Genomic DNA, 15,754 nt, shown 5'->3' on the forward strand with positions numbered 1-15,754 from the left:
GGTCTAGTCTGAGACGCATTACTTTTATTTCAGACCAGATCTAACCAATCTAAGTCTATGACTAGATCAGACCAATCTAAGTATATGAGCACGGACTGATGAATCTACTTTGACAAGCGGCGAAACCTCTTCTCTTCATAGACTTAGATTGGTCAGATCTAGTCTGAGACGTATTACTTTTATATCAGACAAGATCTGACCAAATCTAAGTCTATTACTAAATCTGACCAATCTAAGTCTATGAGCATGAACTCATGAAGCCTATTTTGATGAGCGGCGAAACCTCTTCTAAGACAAACCAAACAGTCCAGTTGGGATCAATTGAAAGCCCTGAGATCCCTTCTGATTAGTTTTTGTCGCACTAAATCGGCCATGTACAATGTATTGTTGGACGTTTATATTTTGTAACGTTACTGTTGTGTAAATTAAAACAATTTCAAGTGTTTTATATGTTCTACATGGTTAGCAATAGCATCTGTGTTTCCTCTTCATCCACCGTCTTTGAAGGTAGCAGAAAGACTGCATCTTGATTTCCGACCTCGAAACTGGAACGCTTACATCTCGACCGTCACGTCATTCCCAAAAAGAAGCAAAAGAAGGTTGTTTACCTTGCCGACGTACTGCGGGTCAGACCCCATGTACTCCTCCAGCACAAAGAACTGGTTCCACACCCATCCCCGCTTGACCCGCTGGAACCCAGCCGGCCCATTCCTCACGGGGCCCGCTGAGCTCCTGGCGTGCGACCTCCCCGCCGTCCTGCCCATTGCCGCCAGTGGCGACGAGGGCGGCCGCGGATGTGACGAGGCCGAGCCCTCCTCCAGGTGAAACCAAAGGAACAGCAGCAGGCAGTTCCTTGCTAGCATTGGCGTGCTGGTCTGTGCGGGTCGGGTCTCAAGAGGGGCAGTCGAGGCTATGGCTGCGAGGGATGAGCCACGGTGACGGCACTTTTTGGCGAGAGAGTGGGGGCAGGCGGGGGGAATCTGCCCCGGGTTTTCCTGCGTCTGTCAGGAAGGAGGTCCCTTCAGGACGTCATCACCTGAAAACAGAAATACAATATGTATTACTTTAATTTCAGGTTGTCCCCATCTGATATAGATATCGGATATCTTGACATGAAAAAAACCCCCAGCAATGGATGATATCGACTTGCATCTAAAATGTACGATACAAGAAATCCTGCCAGTTAACATCGAAACGTCCTCCAGTAAACACACTAGGTTGGTCATTTCTTCTATTGTAGGCAAATCATTGACAACATGGAAGGCTGTAAGCTACTAGGAGAAAGCAGCTACGTAGTAGATCAGCACAAAATAGCACACAAGCTAGACATACATAATAAGTCTCCTTAATAAACAATATTGCATTCTGAAAAAGCACATTCGCCAATATAAACAAAATAGTTGTAGTTGCATTGTAAAGGTACAAAGCAAGATTGAAGCGTATTAAAAAGTTATTGTGGCCCCCTGTCACCAAAAATCAATTACCACTCCACTTGACTTAAAGACAGCATAAATCCATTCCATCCTGACATCGTGTTGGATTAATATAAGTATGAACCAATAATCAAGGCTTCAATATCAAAAAAAAATATCGGGACACTCCTACTTTTATTAGCCTGATACCAGCAAGGCTTTACTCAGAGGGAATAGTTCTACGAGTACCCAAAACCGAAAAATCTGTTTTCCGAATAGAAAAGACAAGCACAACTGATAGATACTTCATTGGACAGTGACAATATGGTCTGTTTTTATTCCAATGATAAAGTCCTTTCTCCACATCAACTAGTACAAACTGAAGATGAAACAGTGTACATTTTTCTGCCATTAGCGCATCATTTGATAATGTAGTTCTCGGGACTATGGCATGGAAGTTGCTAGGCAACAAACAAAAAGGTTAAGATTAGAGATGTCCGATAATGGCTTTTTTGCCGATATTCCGATATTGTCCAACTCTTAATTACTGATACCGATATCAACCGATACCGATATATACAGTCGTGGAATTAACACATTATTATGCCTAATTTTGTTGTGATGCCCCGCTGGATGCATTAAACAATGTAACAAGGTTTTCCAAAATAACTCAACTCAAGTTATGGAAAAAAATGCCAACATGGCACTGCCATATTTATTATTGAAGTCACAAAGTGCATTTTTTTTATTTTTTAACATGCCTCAAAACAACAGCATGGAATTTGGGACATGCCCTCCCTGAGAGAGCATGAGGAGGTTGAGGTGGGCGGGGTTGTGGTGGGGCGGGGGTGTATATTGTAGCGTCCCAGAAGAGTTAGTGCTGCAAGGGGTTCTGGGTATTTGTTCTGTTGTGTTTATGTTGTGTTACGGTGCGGATGTTCTCCCGAAATGTGTTTGTCATTCTTGTTTGGTGTGGGTTCACAGTGTGGCGCATATTTGTAACAGTGTTAAAGTTGTTTATACGGCCACCCTCAGTCTGTTGACCAAGGACGCCTTGCATTCACTTGTGTGTGTGAAAAGCCGTAGATATTATGTGATTGGGCCGGCATGCAAATGCAGTGCCTTTAAGGTTTATTGGCGCTCTGTACTTCTCCCTACGTCCGTATACACAGCGGCGTTTTAAGAAGACATAAATTTTACTTTTTGAAACCGATACCGATAATTTTGAAACTGATACCGATCATTTCTGATATTACATTTTAAAGCATTTATCGGCCGATAATATCGGCAGTCCGATATTATCGGACATCTCTAGTTAAGTTGTTATGTCATGAAAACATAGAAGGCAAAGCAACCGGACGGCGATCGAGGTATTATTGGTATAACTGGCAAATTTGAACAATATCGTTATTACTGTAAATTCCGAACTATAAGCTGATACTTTTTTCCTACACTTTGAATCCTGCGGCTTATAAAATGGAGGGGCTAATTTATGGATTTTACTTTGCTGGCCGTAATAATTAAATTAATTGTATTAAAAAAAACAGGTAATTTGTGTTATGGCGCCATCTTTTGGACGAGTTTGCTCACTGCAGGTGTTGCAGTGTCCTTCAATTTACAGTGTTTTTTTTGTTTTTTTCCAACCAAAGTTGTGTTTAATCTTCTAGACCAGCGTTTCTCAAAGTGTGGGGCGCGCCCCACTGGTGGGGAATAGAGACATGACAGGTGGGGCGCGAGGAACGGGAGGGAATTTCACTTGAATTTTTTTTTTTTTTTTTAGATTTTTTTTTTTTTTACTATGCTTTCATTTTCTATACACACTGTAAATCACTTTGTGATTCTGTCTGTGAAATCCGCTATATAAATACATGTAAATTACTTATTTTTCCTGTAGGCTATAAATTTCTAGGTAGGAGCAAAAGTTTGACAGACATAGCAACAGTAACTAATGGGGGCGGGGCTAAGCGGAACAAATTTGACGAGACAAGCGCAGCAAAATTAAAAGCTGTCCCACTGTCAAACGACACAGTTGCGAGACGTATATGCGACATTGCAAGTGATCTTGAGGAACAACTCGGAGACAAATGAAAAGAAAGTCGTTTTGCTTTACAAGTGGACGAAGCTACTGACAGCAATAAAGACTGCCTGTTCATCGCATACGTCCGCTTTGTGAATGGCGAGTCACTGTGCGAGGATTTGCTGTTTTGCAAATACATCAAAAATAGAGCCTCTGCTGATGAGCTGTTCAAGATAATGGACAGTTTCCTCAAAGAACACGACCTTAAATGGGAAAACTGTGGGCTTTTGCTCTGATGGCGCAATGACCATGGCAGGGTCAAGAAACAAGCTGCAGGCTCTAATAAAGAGGGTTGCGCCAAATGCGCATTGGACACACTTTGTCATTCACCGGGAAGCACTCACGTCAAGGCAGCTCAGCCCCGAACTCAATGAGGTTTTAACAGATGTGAGCGCGGTAAATTTGATCAAAACACGACCACTGAAAGCGCGACTGTTCTCTGCACTGTGTGAGGAAATGGGAGCTGATTATACAGCCGTCCTGTTTCACCATACTTGCCAACCTTGAGACCTCCAATTTCGGGAGGTGGGGGTGGGGGGCGTGGTTGGGTGTGGGGGCGTGGTTAAGAGGGGAGGAGTATATTTACAGCTAGAATTCACCAAGTCAAGTATTTCACATATATATATATATATATATATATATATATATATATATATATATATATATATAGCTAGAATTCACTAAAAGTCAAGTATTTCTTATATATATATATATATTTATATATATATATATATATATATAAGAAATACTTGACTTTTAGTGAATTCTAGCTATATATATATATATATATATATATATATATATATATATATATATATATATAAATAAGAGAAATACTTTGAATTTCAGTGTTCATTTATTTACACATATACACACACATAACACTCATCTACTCATTGTTGAGTTAAGGGTTGAATTGTCCATCCTTGTTCTATTATCTGTCATTATTTTCCTAACCATGCTGAACACCCTCTCTGATGATCCATTCTGCTTCGTCTCCTTGTTGTGTGCGCAGTTGTGCACTGCACTCTCTAAAAGCCCTAGATGTTAATGTCACATATGCATGTACATTAGATGGCAGTATTGCCCTGTTTAAGAGTGTCACAACATTGCTGTTTACGGCAGACGAACTGCTTTACGGTAGACGAAAACGTGACTGCTGTTGTTGTGTGTTGTTGCCGTGCTGGGAGGACGTTAATGAAACTGCCTAACAATAAACCCACATAAGAAACCAAGAACTCGCGCTCGATCATTCTACAGTTATAACGTGATTGGGCAGGCACGCTGTTTATATTGTGGGAAAGCGGACGTGAAAACATGCTGTCGACACGTCACTCAGGTACGCATGAATTTCGGGAGATTTTAGGGAGAACATTTGTCCCGGGAGGTTTTCGGGAGAAGCGCTGAATTTCGGGAGTCTCCCGGAAAATCCGGGAGGGTTGGCAAGTATGTGTTTCACAGTGAAGCAAGGTGGCTCTCCCGGGGCAAAGTGCTGTCACTTGCCCTGTCTTGCCAAATGCATAGCTCCTCCTTTTTTTTTGCAAAGATTGCAAAGTGGCACTTTTATTTTATTTATTTTGAACTTGATGCAAGTTATTTGATTTATTATTGAACTTGATGCAAGTTATAACACTTTTATTTGATTTATTATTGAACTTGATGCAAGTTATAACACTTTTATTTGATTTATTATTGAACTTGATGCAAGTTATAACACTTTTTTTGATTTATTATTGAACTTGATGCAAGTTATTTTATTTATTATTGAACTTATACCAGGCAGCACAGTGGAAGAGGGGTTAGTGCATCTGCCTCATAATACGAAGGTCCTGAGTAGTCTTGGGTTCAATCCCGGGCTCGGGATCTTTCTGTGTGGAGTTTGCATGTTCTCCCCGTGACTGCGTGGGTTCCCTCCGGGTACTCCGGCTTCCTCCCACCTCCAAAGACATGCACCTGGGGATAGGTTGATTGGCAACACTAAATTGGCCCTAGTGTGTGAATGTGAGTGTGAATGTTGTCTGTCTATCTGTGTTGGGCCTGCGATGAGGTGGCGACTTGTCCAGGGTGTACCCCGCCTTCCGCCCGATTGTAGCTGAGATAGGCTCCAGCGCCCCCCGCGACCCCAAAGGGAATAAGCGGTAGAAAATGGATGGATGGATGGATGGATGGGCAAGTTATACCACAGCTGCACAGTTATTTTATTTATTATTGAACTTGATGTTATTTTATGTTATTGAGTTTGAATGTATACAACTTGATGTTACTTGATGTTCAATAAATTTGAAAATGTTAAGCTTGGCATTAGCGTTCTGTTGGGGCGATGGGGGCAGGTGGAGCTTGAAAACTCCCCCTTGTCCAAAGTGGGGGATGACAAAAAAAGTTTGAGAACCACTGTTCTAGACGTCCATAGCGTTGTTACTTGTATGGATTTTTAACTCATCATTTCAAGCAAGGTTTGGAAGTTTTACAATATAACTAAAACAGTTTATATATATACTAAATATTGTATATTGTATACTTGTATTTTGTATATTTGTACGTGCTATCCTAATGTAATGACGCTAGCGTTTCTAGAATTAGCTATTATGCTAACACGTTTACGAGTGTGTGTTAGTATTATTAACTTACAACTGTGTTATTTTTGGATTGTTTCAGTTTCACAAGTTCCTCCGTAAATTCACCAAAACGTCACTGCGGAATTACTGAGTCTGTTTAGCTGATTAAAGAGCGAGCTCCCGCAGCTAGTGGGTCCATGATGATGACTTCTGTTTTGTTTTAACAACCGTTTTACTGCCCTGTTACAGGCACCGTTTGGAAACGATTAAGGTATGTAAATAAACATTTACAGAATATTGTTGTGTAAATAACTCATTTTATAACGTATATATCTGCGACTTATAGTCCGATGCGGCTAATACATGGAACAAATATTACGGCGCTCTCCAGTCCTGAAAGTACGGTATATGGATGCGTTTATTTGTTCGCAATATTTACATAAAAATGTTTGTTTCATCTCTAATACGAAACATTATCTTTCACGACTATTCCTACAATGTATTCACCGTGGTTACCGCCGAACCTAGATCGTTGCCGCCTGGCGAAAAATGCGCCTTGACTGACGCGCTAGCATAAAGAAGGTGTAATCCGACTTGCAGACATGCAATTTAAAAAGTGTAATCTGCTCTTTCTGCCACTGTCTGCTCTGTTTGCGTCTTCGTGTCGCACGTCGGAAGTTACAGCGAGGCTTTTACCAAGAGAGGCCAGGACGCCGCCTGTCACATCCTTGTCACGCCGCCGCCGCCGCCGCCTTATTGAGTCGCGGTAGATAAAAGTGGACGTCTGGAGTAAAACCCTCCGAAGGGACGGCTTAAACTCTGCGGCGACACACAATGGAATTCATGTCCATTTTAGGCACCTTAGGGGAACAAACATGTACATTGTGCTTGTTTGTCATTTTTGATTCTCAACAAGTCAATCACTTTCCAGATTAACTCTGTGAAATTTGACTGGAATTAGTTCCTTTTTGTAATTTTTACAAAATGTTTGATCCCTCTATTGCAAGATATGTTCCGCATAGGAGATCTACACCTGCCTCCATTGATTACTAGGGAGTGGCATCTCTACCTGATACGATATACATCTCCAGTCACAATCTACGATCCGATACTTTTTAGATACCTGTCCATCAGTCAGTGATTAAATTAGATCACATTTACATCCTGGTCACGATGCATCATGATTTAACTATGCCTAATCGACACAGACTCTGTGTCGTCATTTCCAATGATGTGCTTCCAGATTATTACCGTATTTTTTGGACTATAAGGCGCACTTAAAATAAATGCGCTTTATAACCCGGTGCGCCTAATGTACGGAACATATTTGGTTTTGCTTCCCGACCTCAAAGCTATTTTATTTGGTACCGGATGAAATGATAAGTGTGACCAGTAGATGGCAGTCACACATAAGAGATATGTGTAGACTGCAATATGACTCAAGTAAACAACACCAACATTGTATATGTTCCATCGGAAATTTAGAACATTACACACAGCGCTCAAAAATCTATCAAAATGTTTCAGTACGACTTTGGTAAGCTATGAAGCCGCACCACTTGATGGATTATACTGTGCTTCAACATACCAGTATTATTATGGCGTGTGTATAAGGTAAGACATATTATCTGACGTTTTGTTTCACAATATTATGCAAAAGCAACTTTTCTTACATTCTGGTACCTGCTGATCTGTATTTGGGATCTGCATAAGTCCTGAAAATGTGCGTGTGTCCGCCTTTGTAGTCCGTACAACGTAGTCGATAAGCTTCTTATTTTTCTCTATCTTCATGTAATGGGACATTCATCCTCCGCTGTTGCCATTTCTAATATAAAGTAGTGTTAAAGTTCTTACTTATATCTGTCAGTAAACTCGCCATGAAAGCGCTAAAACATACCGGTGTAGTGAGTTTTTATTATTCACCCAAGGAACTTTTGTTATTAGGGAGTTCCGAAAACAAACCTGACTAGACCCGCTAATCCGCAGTGCACCTTATAATCCGGTGCGCCCTATGGTCCGGAAAATACGGTCCGTAATTAATCCAATGGCCAAACGTAAAAACGTAAAACTAGCTTTAGATGTGATGAACCCTATCAACCACCAGGGGCAGTTTCACTTCATTGCCTCAAGTTTAGAAGGACACTTTGGACAGTATAATAATGGATCAAATTCAATTGAGTTATGTTATGTTACGTACTCAGTGGCCTATAGTGGTGTCCGCCCTGAGATCGGTAGGTTGTGAGTTCAAACCCCGGCCGAGTCATACCAAAGACTATAAAAATGGGATCCATTACCTCCCTGCTTGGCACTCAGCATCAAGGGTTGGAATTGGGGGTTAAATCACCAAAAATGATTCCCGGGCGCGGCCACCGCTGCTGCTCACTGCTCCCCTCACCTCCCAGGGGGTGATCAAGGGTGATGGGTCAAATGCAGAGAATATTTCGCCACACCTAGTGAAGTGAAGTGCAGTGAATTATGTTTATATAGCGCTTTTTCTCTAGTGACTCAAAGCACTTTACATAGTGCAACCCAATATCTAAGTTACATTTAAACCAGTGTGAGTGGCACTGGGAGCAGGTGGGTAAAGTGTCTTGCCCAAGGACACAACGGCAGTGACTAGGATGGCGGAAGTGGGGATCGAACCTGCAACCCTCAAGTTGCTGGCACGGCCACTCTACTCTAGAGTGTGTGTGTGAGACAATTATTGGTACTTTAACTTTGAACTTTTTATTGATTACAGACCATATCACCTCGGTAATGAGCTCATCCTAAATATTTCACCTCATTTTAGCAAAATATTTAATATTTTCTATTTTTGCCAATGGAAAATGAGGTTTTTGACAAAAAATTAACATTTCGCGAATCTTCCACAGTTATATCTAAAGTTGTTAACAATTTGATGTTTTTTTTTCACTTTTATGACCTTATAAACTCAGTTTATTGTTCTTCTTTGCCTCCTCACCTAACGAGAATTACACACATTTAATAATCAAAGCCCTCCATGACCTCTTTCGCTGAATCCTATCGACGAGGGACGTTGTCCGAGGCCGTCCCCGCCGCATTATCTTTGAAGTCAAAACCGATGTGCAAAGTTCTCTGGCCGGCGACTTCTTTGACACAGGTCACACGCGGTTCTCCCCGAAGGTCGCAGCTCATTTAGTCGCGGCATAATAGAAAACGACTGTTCCTGCAATCCCTGCAAGATGACGGCACCCAGGGAGCCCCGCATGCATATTTGATGGCCTAACTTCATTAGCATGTGTCGGGCTGGCGGTCACGCGCTCTGACCCGTTGCTGACGAGGCCTCGTCATCGCCATCGCCTCCTCACACGTCACCTTCGCTTTCTCTAAAGGCGCCGTAGACCGATACCCAGCAGGGAGGCTTCCTACGGAGCGTTAAACCTCACGCAGGCTGCGGCGAACGAGACAAACAAAATATTGACGGATGAGACAAGAAGTGAGTCAATTGTTCTGATATTCGCCCTGAGAACATTTCTTGAACGTCTTCAATCGATTCTTGAAGAGTTTCTGAAGTGTCCACCATTATGTATGGATTCATATTTCAAATGTATTTTCCTCAAGTTTGTAACAACTCTTTCTACTCACAGTAGCATTATGAAAACTACTTCCTGTTGACCTTATAAAGAGATGACAGTGCGAGGTCATGTGGAGAAAAAATGAACAGCACAGAAGTTGTTAAAAACAGTGTTTTAAAAAAAAAAAATTTTACAATTAATTTTATACAATTATTATTTATCATTACCATAAACACTGAAATTCAAGTCATTATTATTATTATATATTTATTTATCCCTTATTTATTTTCCCAAATAAATATTAGTTTTACATTTATTATACTGGTAATTAACAAATTATAAAAAAAATAAATGATATATATATATATATATATATATATATATATATATATATATATAATGTATATATATATATATATATGTTTTAAATATATATACAGGTATATATATATATATATATATATATATATATATATTTTTTTTTAAAATATATAATGAAAAAAAAAATATATATATATATATATATAAAACATATATATATATATATATATATATATATATATATATATATATATATATATATATTTTTTTTTTTTCTTTTATTTATTTTATTTTGTTTTTTTATAATTTGTTAATTACCAGTATAATAAATGTAAAACTAATATTTATTTGGGAAAAAAATAAGGGATAAAAAAATAATAATAATGACTTGAATTTCAGTGTTTATGGTAATGATAATTAATAATTGTATACAATTAAATTGTAAAAAAAAAAAAAAAAAAAAAAAAAAAATCACTGTTATGTTTGAATTCTTATCAATATTGACACTGTTGTTGATATTATACTTGTTTTTGACTACTTTTGGATTGTTTTGTGTCATGTTTGTGTGTCCTCTCAATTGCTCTGTTGATTGTTATTATTCTTAATGTTGCCAGGCCGGGTTTGGAATTGTCTTATTATGGTATTATTGTGTATTATTTTGTTGGACTGATTAATAAAAATAAAAACAAAATAAAAAACATTAAAACAAAAATTTAAGTGGAAGTAAAATTAGAAAAAAAATCTTAAGTGGATGTTTTTTTACTTTGGTTTATGAAAAATGTATTAACAATAATGTAAGATATTTGTTTGTAAAATAATTAAGTATTCTTAAAGAATTACAATAATAAACGTATAAATGTATAAATAGATTTTACCTTCATGGTTTATAATAAAAAAATATATATATCATCACCAGCACCGACCAATAACATTGCAAAAGATAAAATATAATAGAATGTAATAACTTTGTTAAAATTACAAAAAATTAGTGGTACAACTCTCCCACAAGGTGCTTAAAAATGATCCTATTTAAAATAGTAATGCTTAAAAATACTAAATATAACATACACGTGTCATACAATCTAAAAATGAAATTAGTAAAGAGCTGAGTAAAATAATTCCAAACAAATGTAATGAATATGTTAGTGTAGAATTCAATGCAATATTCTAATGGTGTTCATACATATATGTGAGTACTGTAAAGGCAAATATTGCATGGAATGTGTTGCAGATATCATGAAATTGGCACATATTAATATGAATGCACGCATAAATAACAGACATTTATTGTTAAAAAGACAGATAGTTTCATTGTGTGCAATAAATCCAGGCAGGAGAAAGCCCTCGGAGACAAAATGAAAAAGGTGATGTTCACCAATGTAAAGCTGAATAAAATCCGATGTTGTGCTTCTAGAGCGTGAAAACAGTCGATGCCTCTCTCGCAAAGTCGCCGTGTCTAAAAACGATTCAAACAATATTGCCCTCCGCTCCTGGATGATGAGAGCGGCTGTGAAGACTCTGCACCGCCGAGGCCCGAGAACACTTTAATATCGGCGAAGCCTTCGGGGGGGAGGGAAGGGGAAGAGTGGGTGGAAGTAACCTAATGAAAAGTAGCAACTCAGCACAACTCCTCGCTCCTCACGCGGAGCGACAAGTGTTACATTGACGGCCGACATGTTGGAAGTCGACTTGTTAGCCGTGATCTCGTGCATGAAGGCCGCCAGCGCACAGCCAAAGCAACATGAATAACGTCACATGAGTCATTGTCTGCTCTCTATGCCGCTTCCCACGCACACTGTGTGTAGACAGTGGAATATCACGTCTAATATATAACATGTTCACACTTGCAAATGTATTGGGACACCTACTGTACGCCACGTAAACAATTGCAATTTCGAAAAATCTACTTCCGAGTGGGCCAGACTGGTAAAATCACGGCACGATAACTTAAAAATAAAGACAACTTCAGATTGTTTTCTTTGTTTCTTGTTTAAAAATACAACAAACACCTTCTGAAAATATACAAATCATAATGTTGTTGTTTTTTTACACTTACATGTTTTACGGTTAATAGTATTCTAACTTTATTTGTCGTTATTTATATTTATATTTCCCATTCTTGCTTCATGTACAACTTAAGTTGTTCAACAGCCCGTTGTGGTATTTTAGGTTTCATAATGCGCCACATATTTTCAATGCGAGACATGTCTGGACTACAGGCAGGCCAGTTTTATTATGAAGCAATGCTGTTGTAACACGTGCAGAATGTGGCTTGGGATTGTCTTGCTGAAATAAGCAGGGGCGTCTGTGGAAAAAGACGTTGCTTGGATGGCAACACATGTTGCTCCAAAACCTGTATGTACCTTTCAGCATTATTGGTGCCTTCACAGATGTTGCAAGGTACCCATGCCTTGGGCACTAATACACCCCCATACCATCACAGATGCTGGCTTTTGATTTTTGCGCCTATAACAGTCCGAATGGTTCTTTTCCTCTTTGGTCCAGAGGACACAACGTACACAGTTTCCAAAAAAAAATTGAAATGGGGACTTGTCAGACCACAGGACAATTTTGCATCAGTCCATCTTAGATGAGCTCGGGCCCAGCGAAGCCGGCGGTGTTTCTGGGTGTTGTTGATAAATGGCTTTCGCTTTGCAGAGTAGAGTTTTAACTTGCACTTACAGATGTAGCGACGAACTGCAGTTACTGACAGTGCTTTTATGAAGTGTTCCTGAGCCTATGTGGTGATGTCCTTTACACACTGATGTCGCTTTTTGATGCGATACTACCTTAGGGATCGAAGGTCACGGGCATTCAATGTTGGTTTTCGACCTTGCCTTTTACGTGCAGTGATTTCTCCAGATTATTTGAAACTTTTGATGATGTTAAGGACCGTAGATGGTGAAATCCCTAAATACTTTGCAATAGCTCGTTGAGAAATGTTGTTCTTAAACTGTTCGACAACTTGCTCACGCATTTGTTCACAAAGTGGTGACCCTCGCCCCGTCCTTGTTTGTGAATGACTGAGCATTTCATGGAAGCTGCTTTTATACGCAATCATGGCACCCACCTGTTCCCAATTAGCCTCTTCACCTGTGGGATGTTCCAAATAAGTGTTTGATGAGAATTTATCAATTTTGTCAGTCTTTTTTGCCACTTGTGCCGGCTTTTTTGAAATATTTTGCAGCCATGAAATTCCAAATGAGCTAACATTTGCAAACAATAACAAAGTTTACCAGTTTGAATGTTAAGTATCTTGTCTTTGCAGTCTATTCAATTGAATATAAGGATTTGTAAATCACTGTATTCTGTTTTTATTCACCATTTACACCAACTTTGCTGGTTTTGGGTTTTGTAACTTGCGCTTATAATTTTTATTTCCCACTTCCTGTTTGTGGTCTTAGCAGCACCTTTACTTCATTTGCAATGCAGTCTTATTTGGTTTAGCTGTTGCTGCATTCTTAGTTGGAACATTTTTCTGTGAATTCTTCACGTTTGTAAACCGTTGCCATCTTCCAGAATCCCGGTAAGTTCACTTCGAAGCCGGTTTACTTTTGTTTTGTACGGCATGGCTTTCCCTGTGCTTCGAGTGCACTCCAAGCTGCACACATTTTTTTTTTGTTGTCATAGATTCTGCACCTGGGGATCAAGCGTCACATCGAGTACCTTTTGGACCTTGAAGGCCAATTGGACAGGACAATAGTAGCAGAAATAGGCTAGTAAGTGGAAAAAGTGCTCCTCGGCCTTGACGGTGACCTTTTAATAGCCTTTTTTGTAGCAGTGTGTTAATATTTAATAGTCACTTCTTCTTTTTTTTTTTTTTTTTTTAATAAATGAAAGACGACCTGTTCAAATAACGAGAGCAGACTTTCATTATTTAGAACATCGGAACTTTCACACACAAAAGGAGAGAAAATGCTCGCCAAGTCCTCTCGCTGCTGATTAAAATGGATTCTGGCACCTCGTCGTCAGGGCGGCAGGTTGATTTTCCTTCACTGATAGTGAGCCCCCCACCACCCCTTTAGCCCCAGCCCCTCCTCATATCTAATTTATTGCCATCTGCTCATCTGGCCTGTAAATCTACAAGAAGGCCGACTGGTTCGCCACAGTTTTTCATCTGTTCAACATTTAGCAACGTCTAATTAGGTGAGAAGGCGGAAGTGGCAATGCGGCGGAGTAATGGTGGTCGTAATGGTCGGGATAGTGCGCGTGTGTGTTGTTAGACGGGAGCTAATGACAGCACGACAGCAGCTGTAATGTGGCGTCCTGATTAAAGAGGCGACACAACATCAACAGTGGGCTCGTGGAGGCGTTCAAGGTCAGCGGCTGACAAAAGTTCTCTAAATGATCGCATAATTGGATTGACGATAATTAGCATTGGTTTTGTCAATTAAACCTTGTCTTTTTAGATATATATATTTTTTATTTTTACTCTACCATGATTATATATATTTTTTGAATTTGTAATTGTTCAAATTAAAATGTGCAAAAAAATAATGTGTCAATATTACTACTACTATAATACAATATTTTTTTGAACAGTATATTACTTGTATTGCCACTAGTAAACTAGTATCACAATGTTATTTATTATTATCATTATCATTTATATTATTTTTATTATTACAAATATTACTCATTATTTTTTGTCATCATTATCATTAGCAGTACAATTGATATTTAAAAAATAACAGTATGATTAAATTATTTAATAATAAAATGGTATGTATAAAACTAGTAAACTACTAAAAGTAATAATAAATATCAATTTTATTGAGTTGTTTAGTTCAGTTCATCCATCCATCCATTTTCTACCGCGTGTCCCTCAGTTTCAAAGTATTTCGAACATGCATACGATACAATGTAATGCATCACATATTTCCAGTTGTTTCATTACAGCACGTCCGAAAAGGAGTAGGAAGAAGCAGAACTTATTTAATCCTACCCTTTTTCATATCATAGCAATTTTATCCCATGTCCTTGTTGTCTGTAACAGAAGAGTGAATAAACAAACAATAAATAATTAATATACCGTACCATAGTAAGTAAACAAATATTAAACACATAAATAATGATTATCTAAAAAATATATATTAGTAGTATTATTATTAATAATATTATTATAATGATAATAATGATTATTAATTATTTACAAAAATCAACAATGTATTCTTAGTTTTGCCTATACTAGTAGTAATAATTGTTATCATTGATTTATTCTGATGTTTGTCTATTAATCATGTGAATATTATTTAATAATAAATATTTATAAAACTTACAAAACAAGGTATTAATAGTATTGCCATGACCAGTACTAATTATGATTTTTAGTTTATTATGTATTTATTGTCATGTTAATAATATATTATTACTGATATGCACTAAATATAAAATACATATTTATGATTATTTTTAAGGGTTGCATTTTTGTAAACAATGTGCTTTTACTATGGCTGTGGTTATTTATTGAGTTAATTAAATGTGTTTGTAAACAACAATAATGAATGCTTGAATGAAATGATTAAAATAAAGAAAATATTGGAAAAAAAACACATTTATAAAAATGTATAAAAATTGTATTTGGATGATGTGCACGCCGAAATAATCACATTTGCACTCAACATTGCCCCCACCCCAATAGCATATTGTACATTATTATGCTGTGAATTCTCTTTTTTGATGTATCTACAGTACAAAGCCAGGCTTAAAAAAAAAAAAAAAGGCGCTGCGACTCTTGCATTTGCTCCCATTTGACTATTGTGTGACGAAATGTAGAAATGTAACACATGCTTTTTTCTCCCCACAATGCAAGGTGTGCTATCTGGCCTCGTTATAATATCTTCCTCTGCACAC

At 38.2% G+C, this 15,754-nt stretch overlaps 1 protein-coding gene across 1 annotated transcript in view; it reads right to left on the minus strand.

The window, feature by feature from the left end:
- The window catches only part of LOC133609492 (cadherin-12-like), a 364,499-nt gene that overhangs the window by 267,756 nt on the left and 80,989 nt on the right, over nt 1-15,754 (minus strand). The window contains exon 2 of the mRNA XM_061965103.2: nt 609-1,036. Within this exon, the coding sequence (XP_061821087.1) occupies nt 609-863 (255 nt within the window). The 5' untranslated portion in view covers nt 864-1,036. The remainder of the gene's footprint in view (nt 1-608; nt 1,037-15,754) is intronic.

Source organism: Nerophis lumbriciformis, linkage group LG07 (assembly GCF_033978685.3).
Source record: "Nerophis lumbriciformis linkage group LG07, RoL_Nlum_v2.1, whole genome shotgun sequence".
Taxonomy (NCBI): Eukaryota; Metazoa; Chordata; class Actinopteri; order Syngnathiformes; family Syngnathidae; genus Nerophis; species Nerophis lumbriciformis.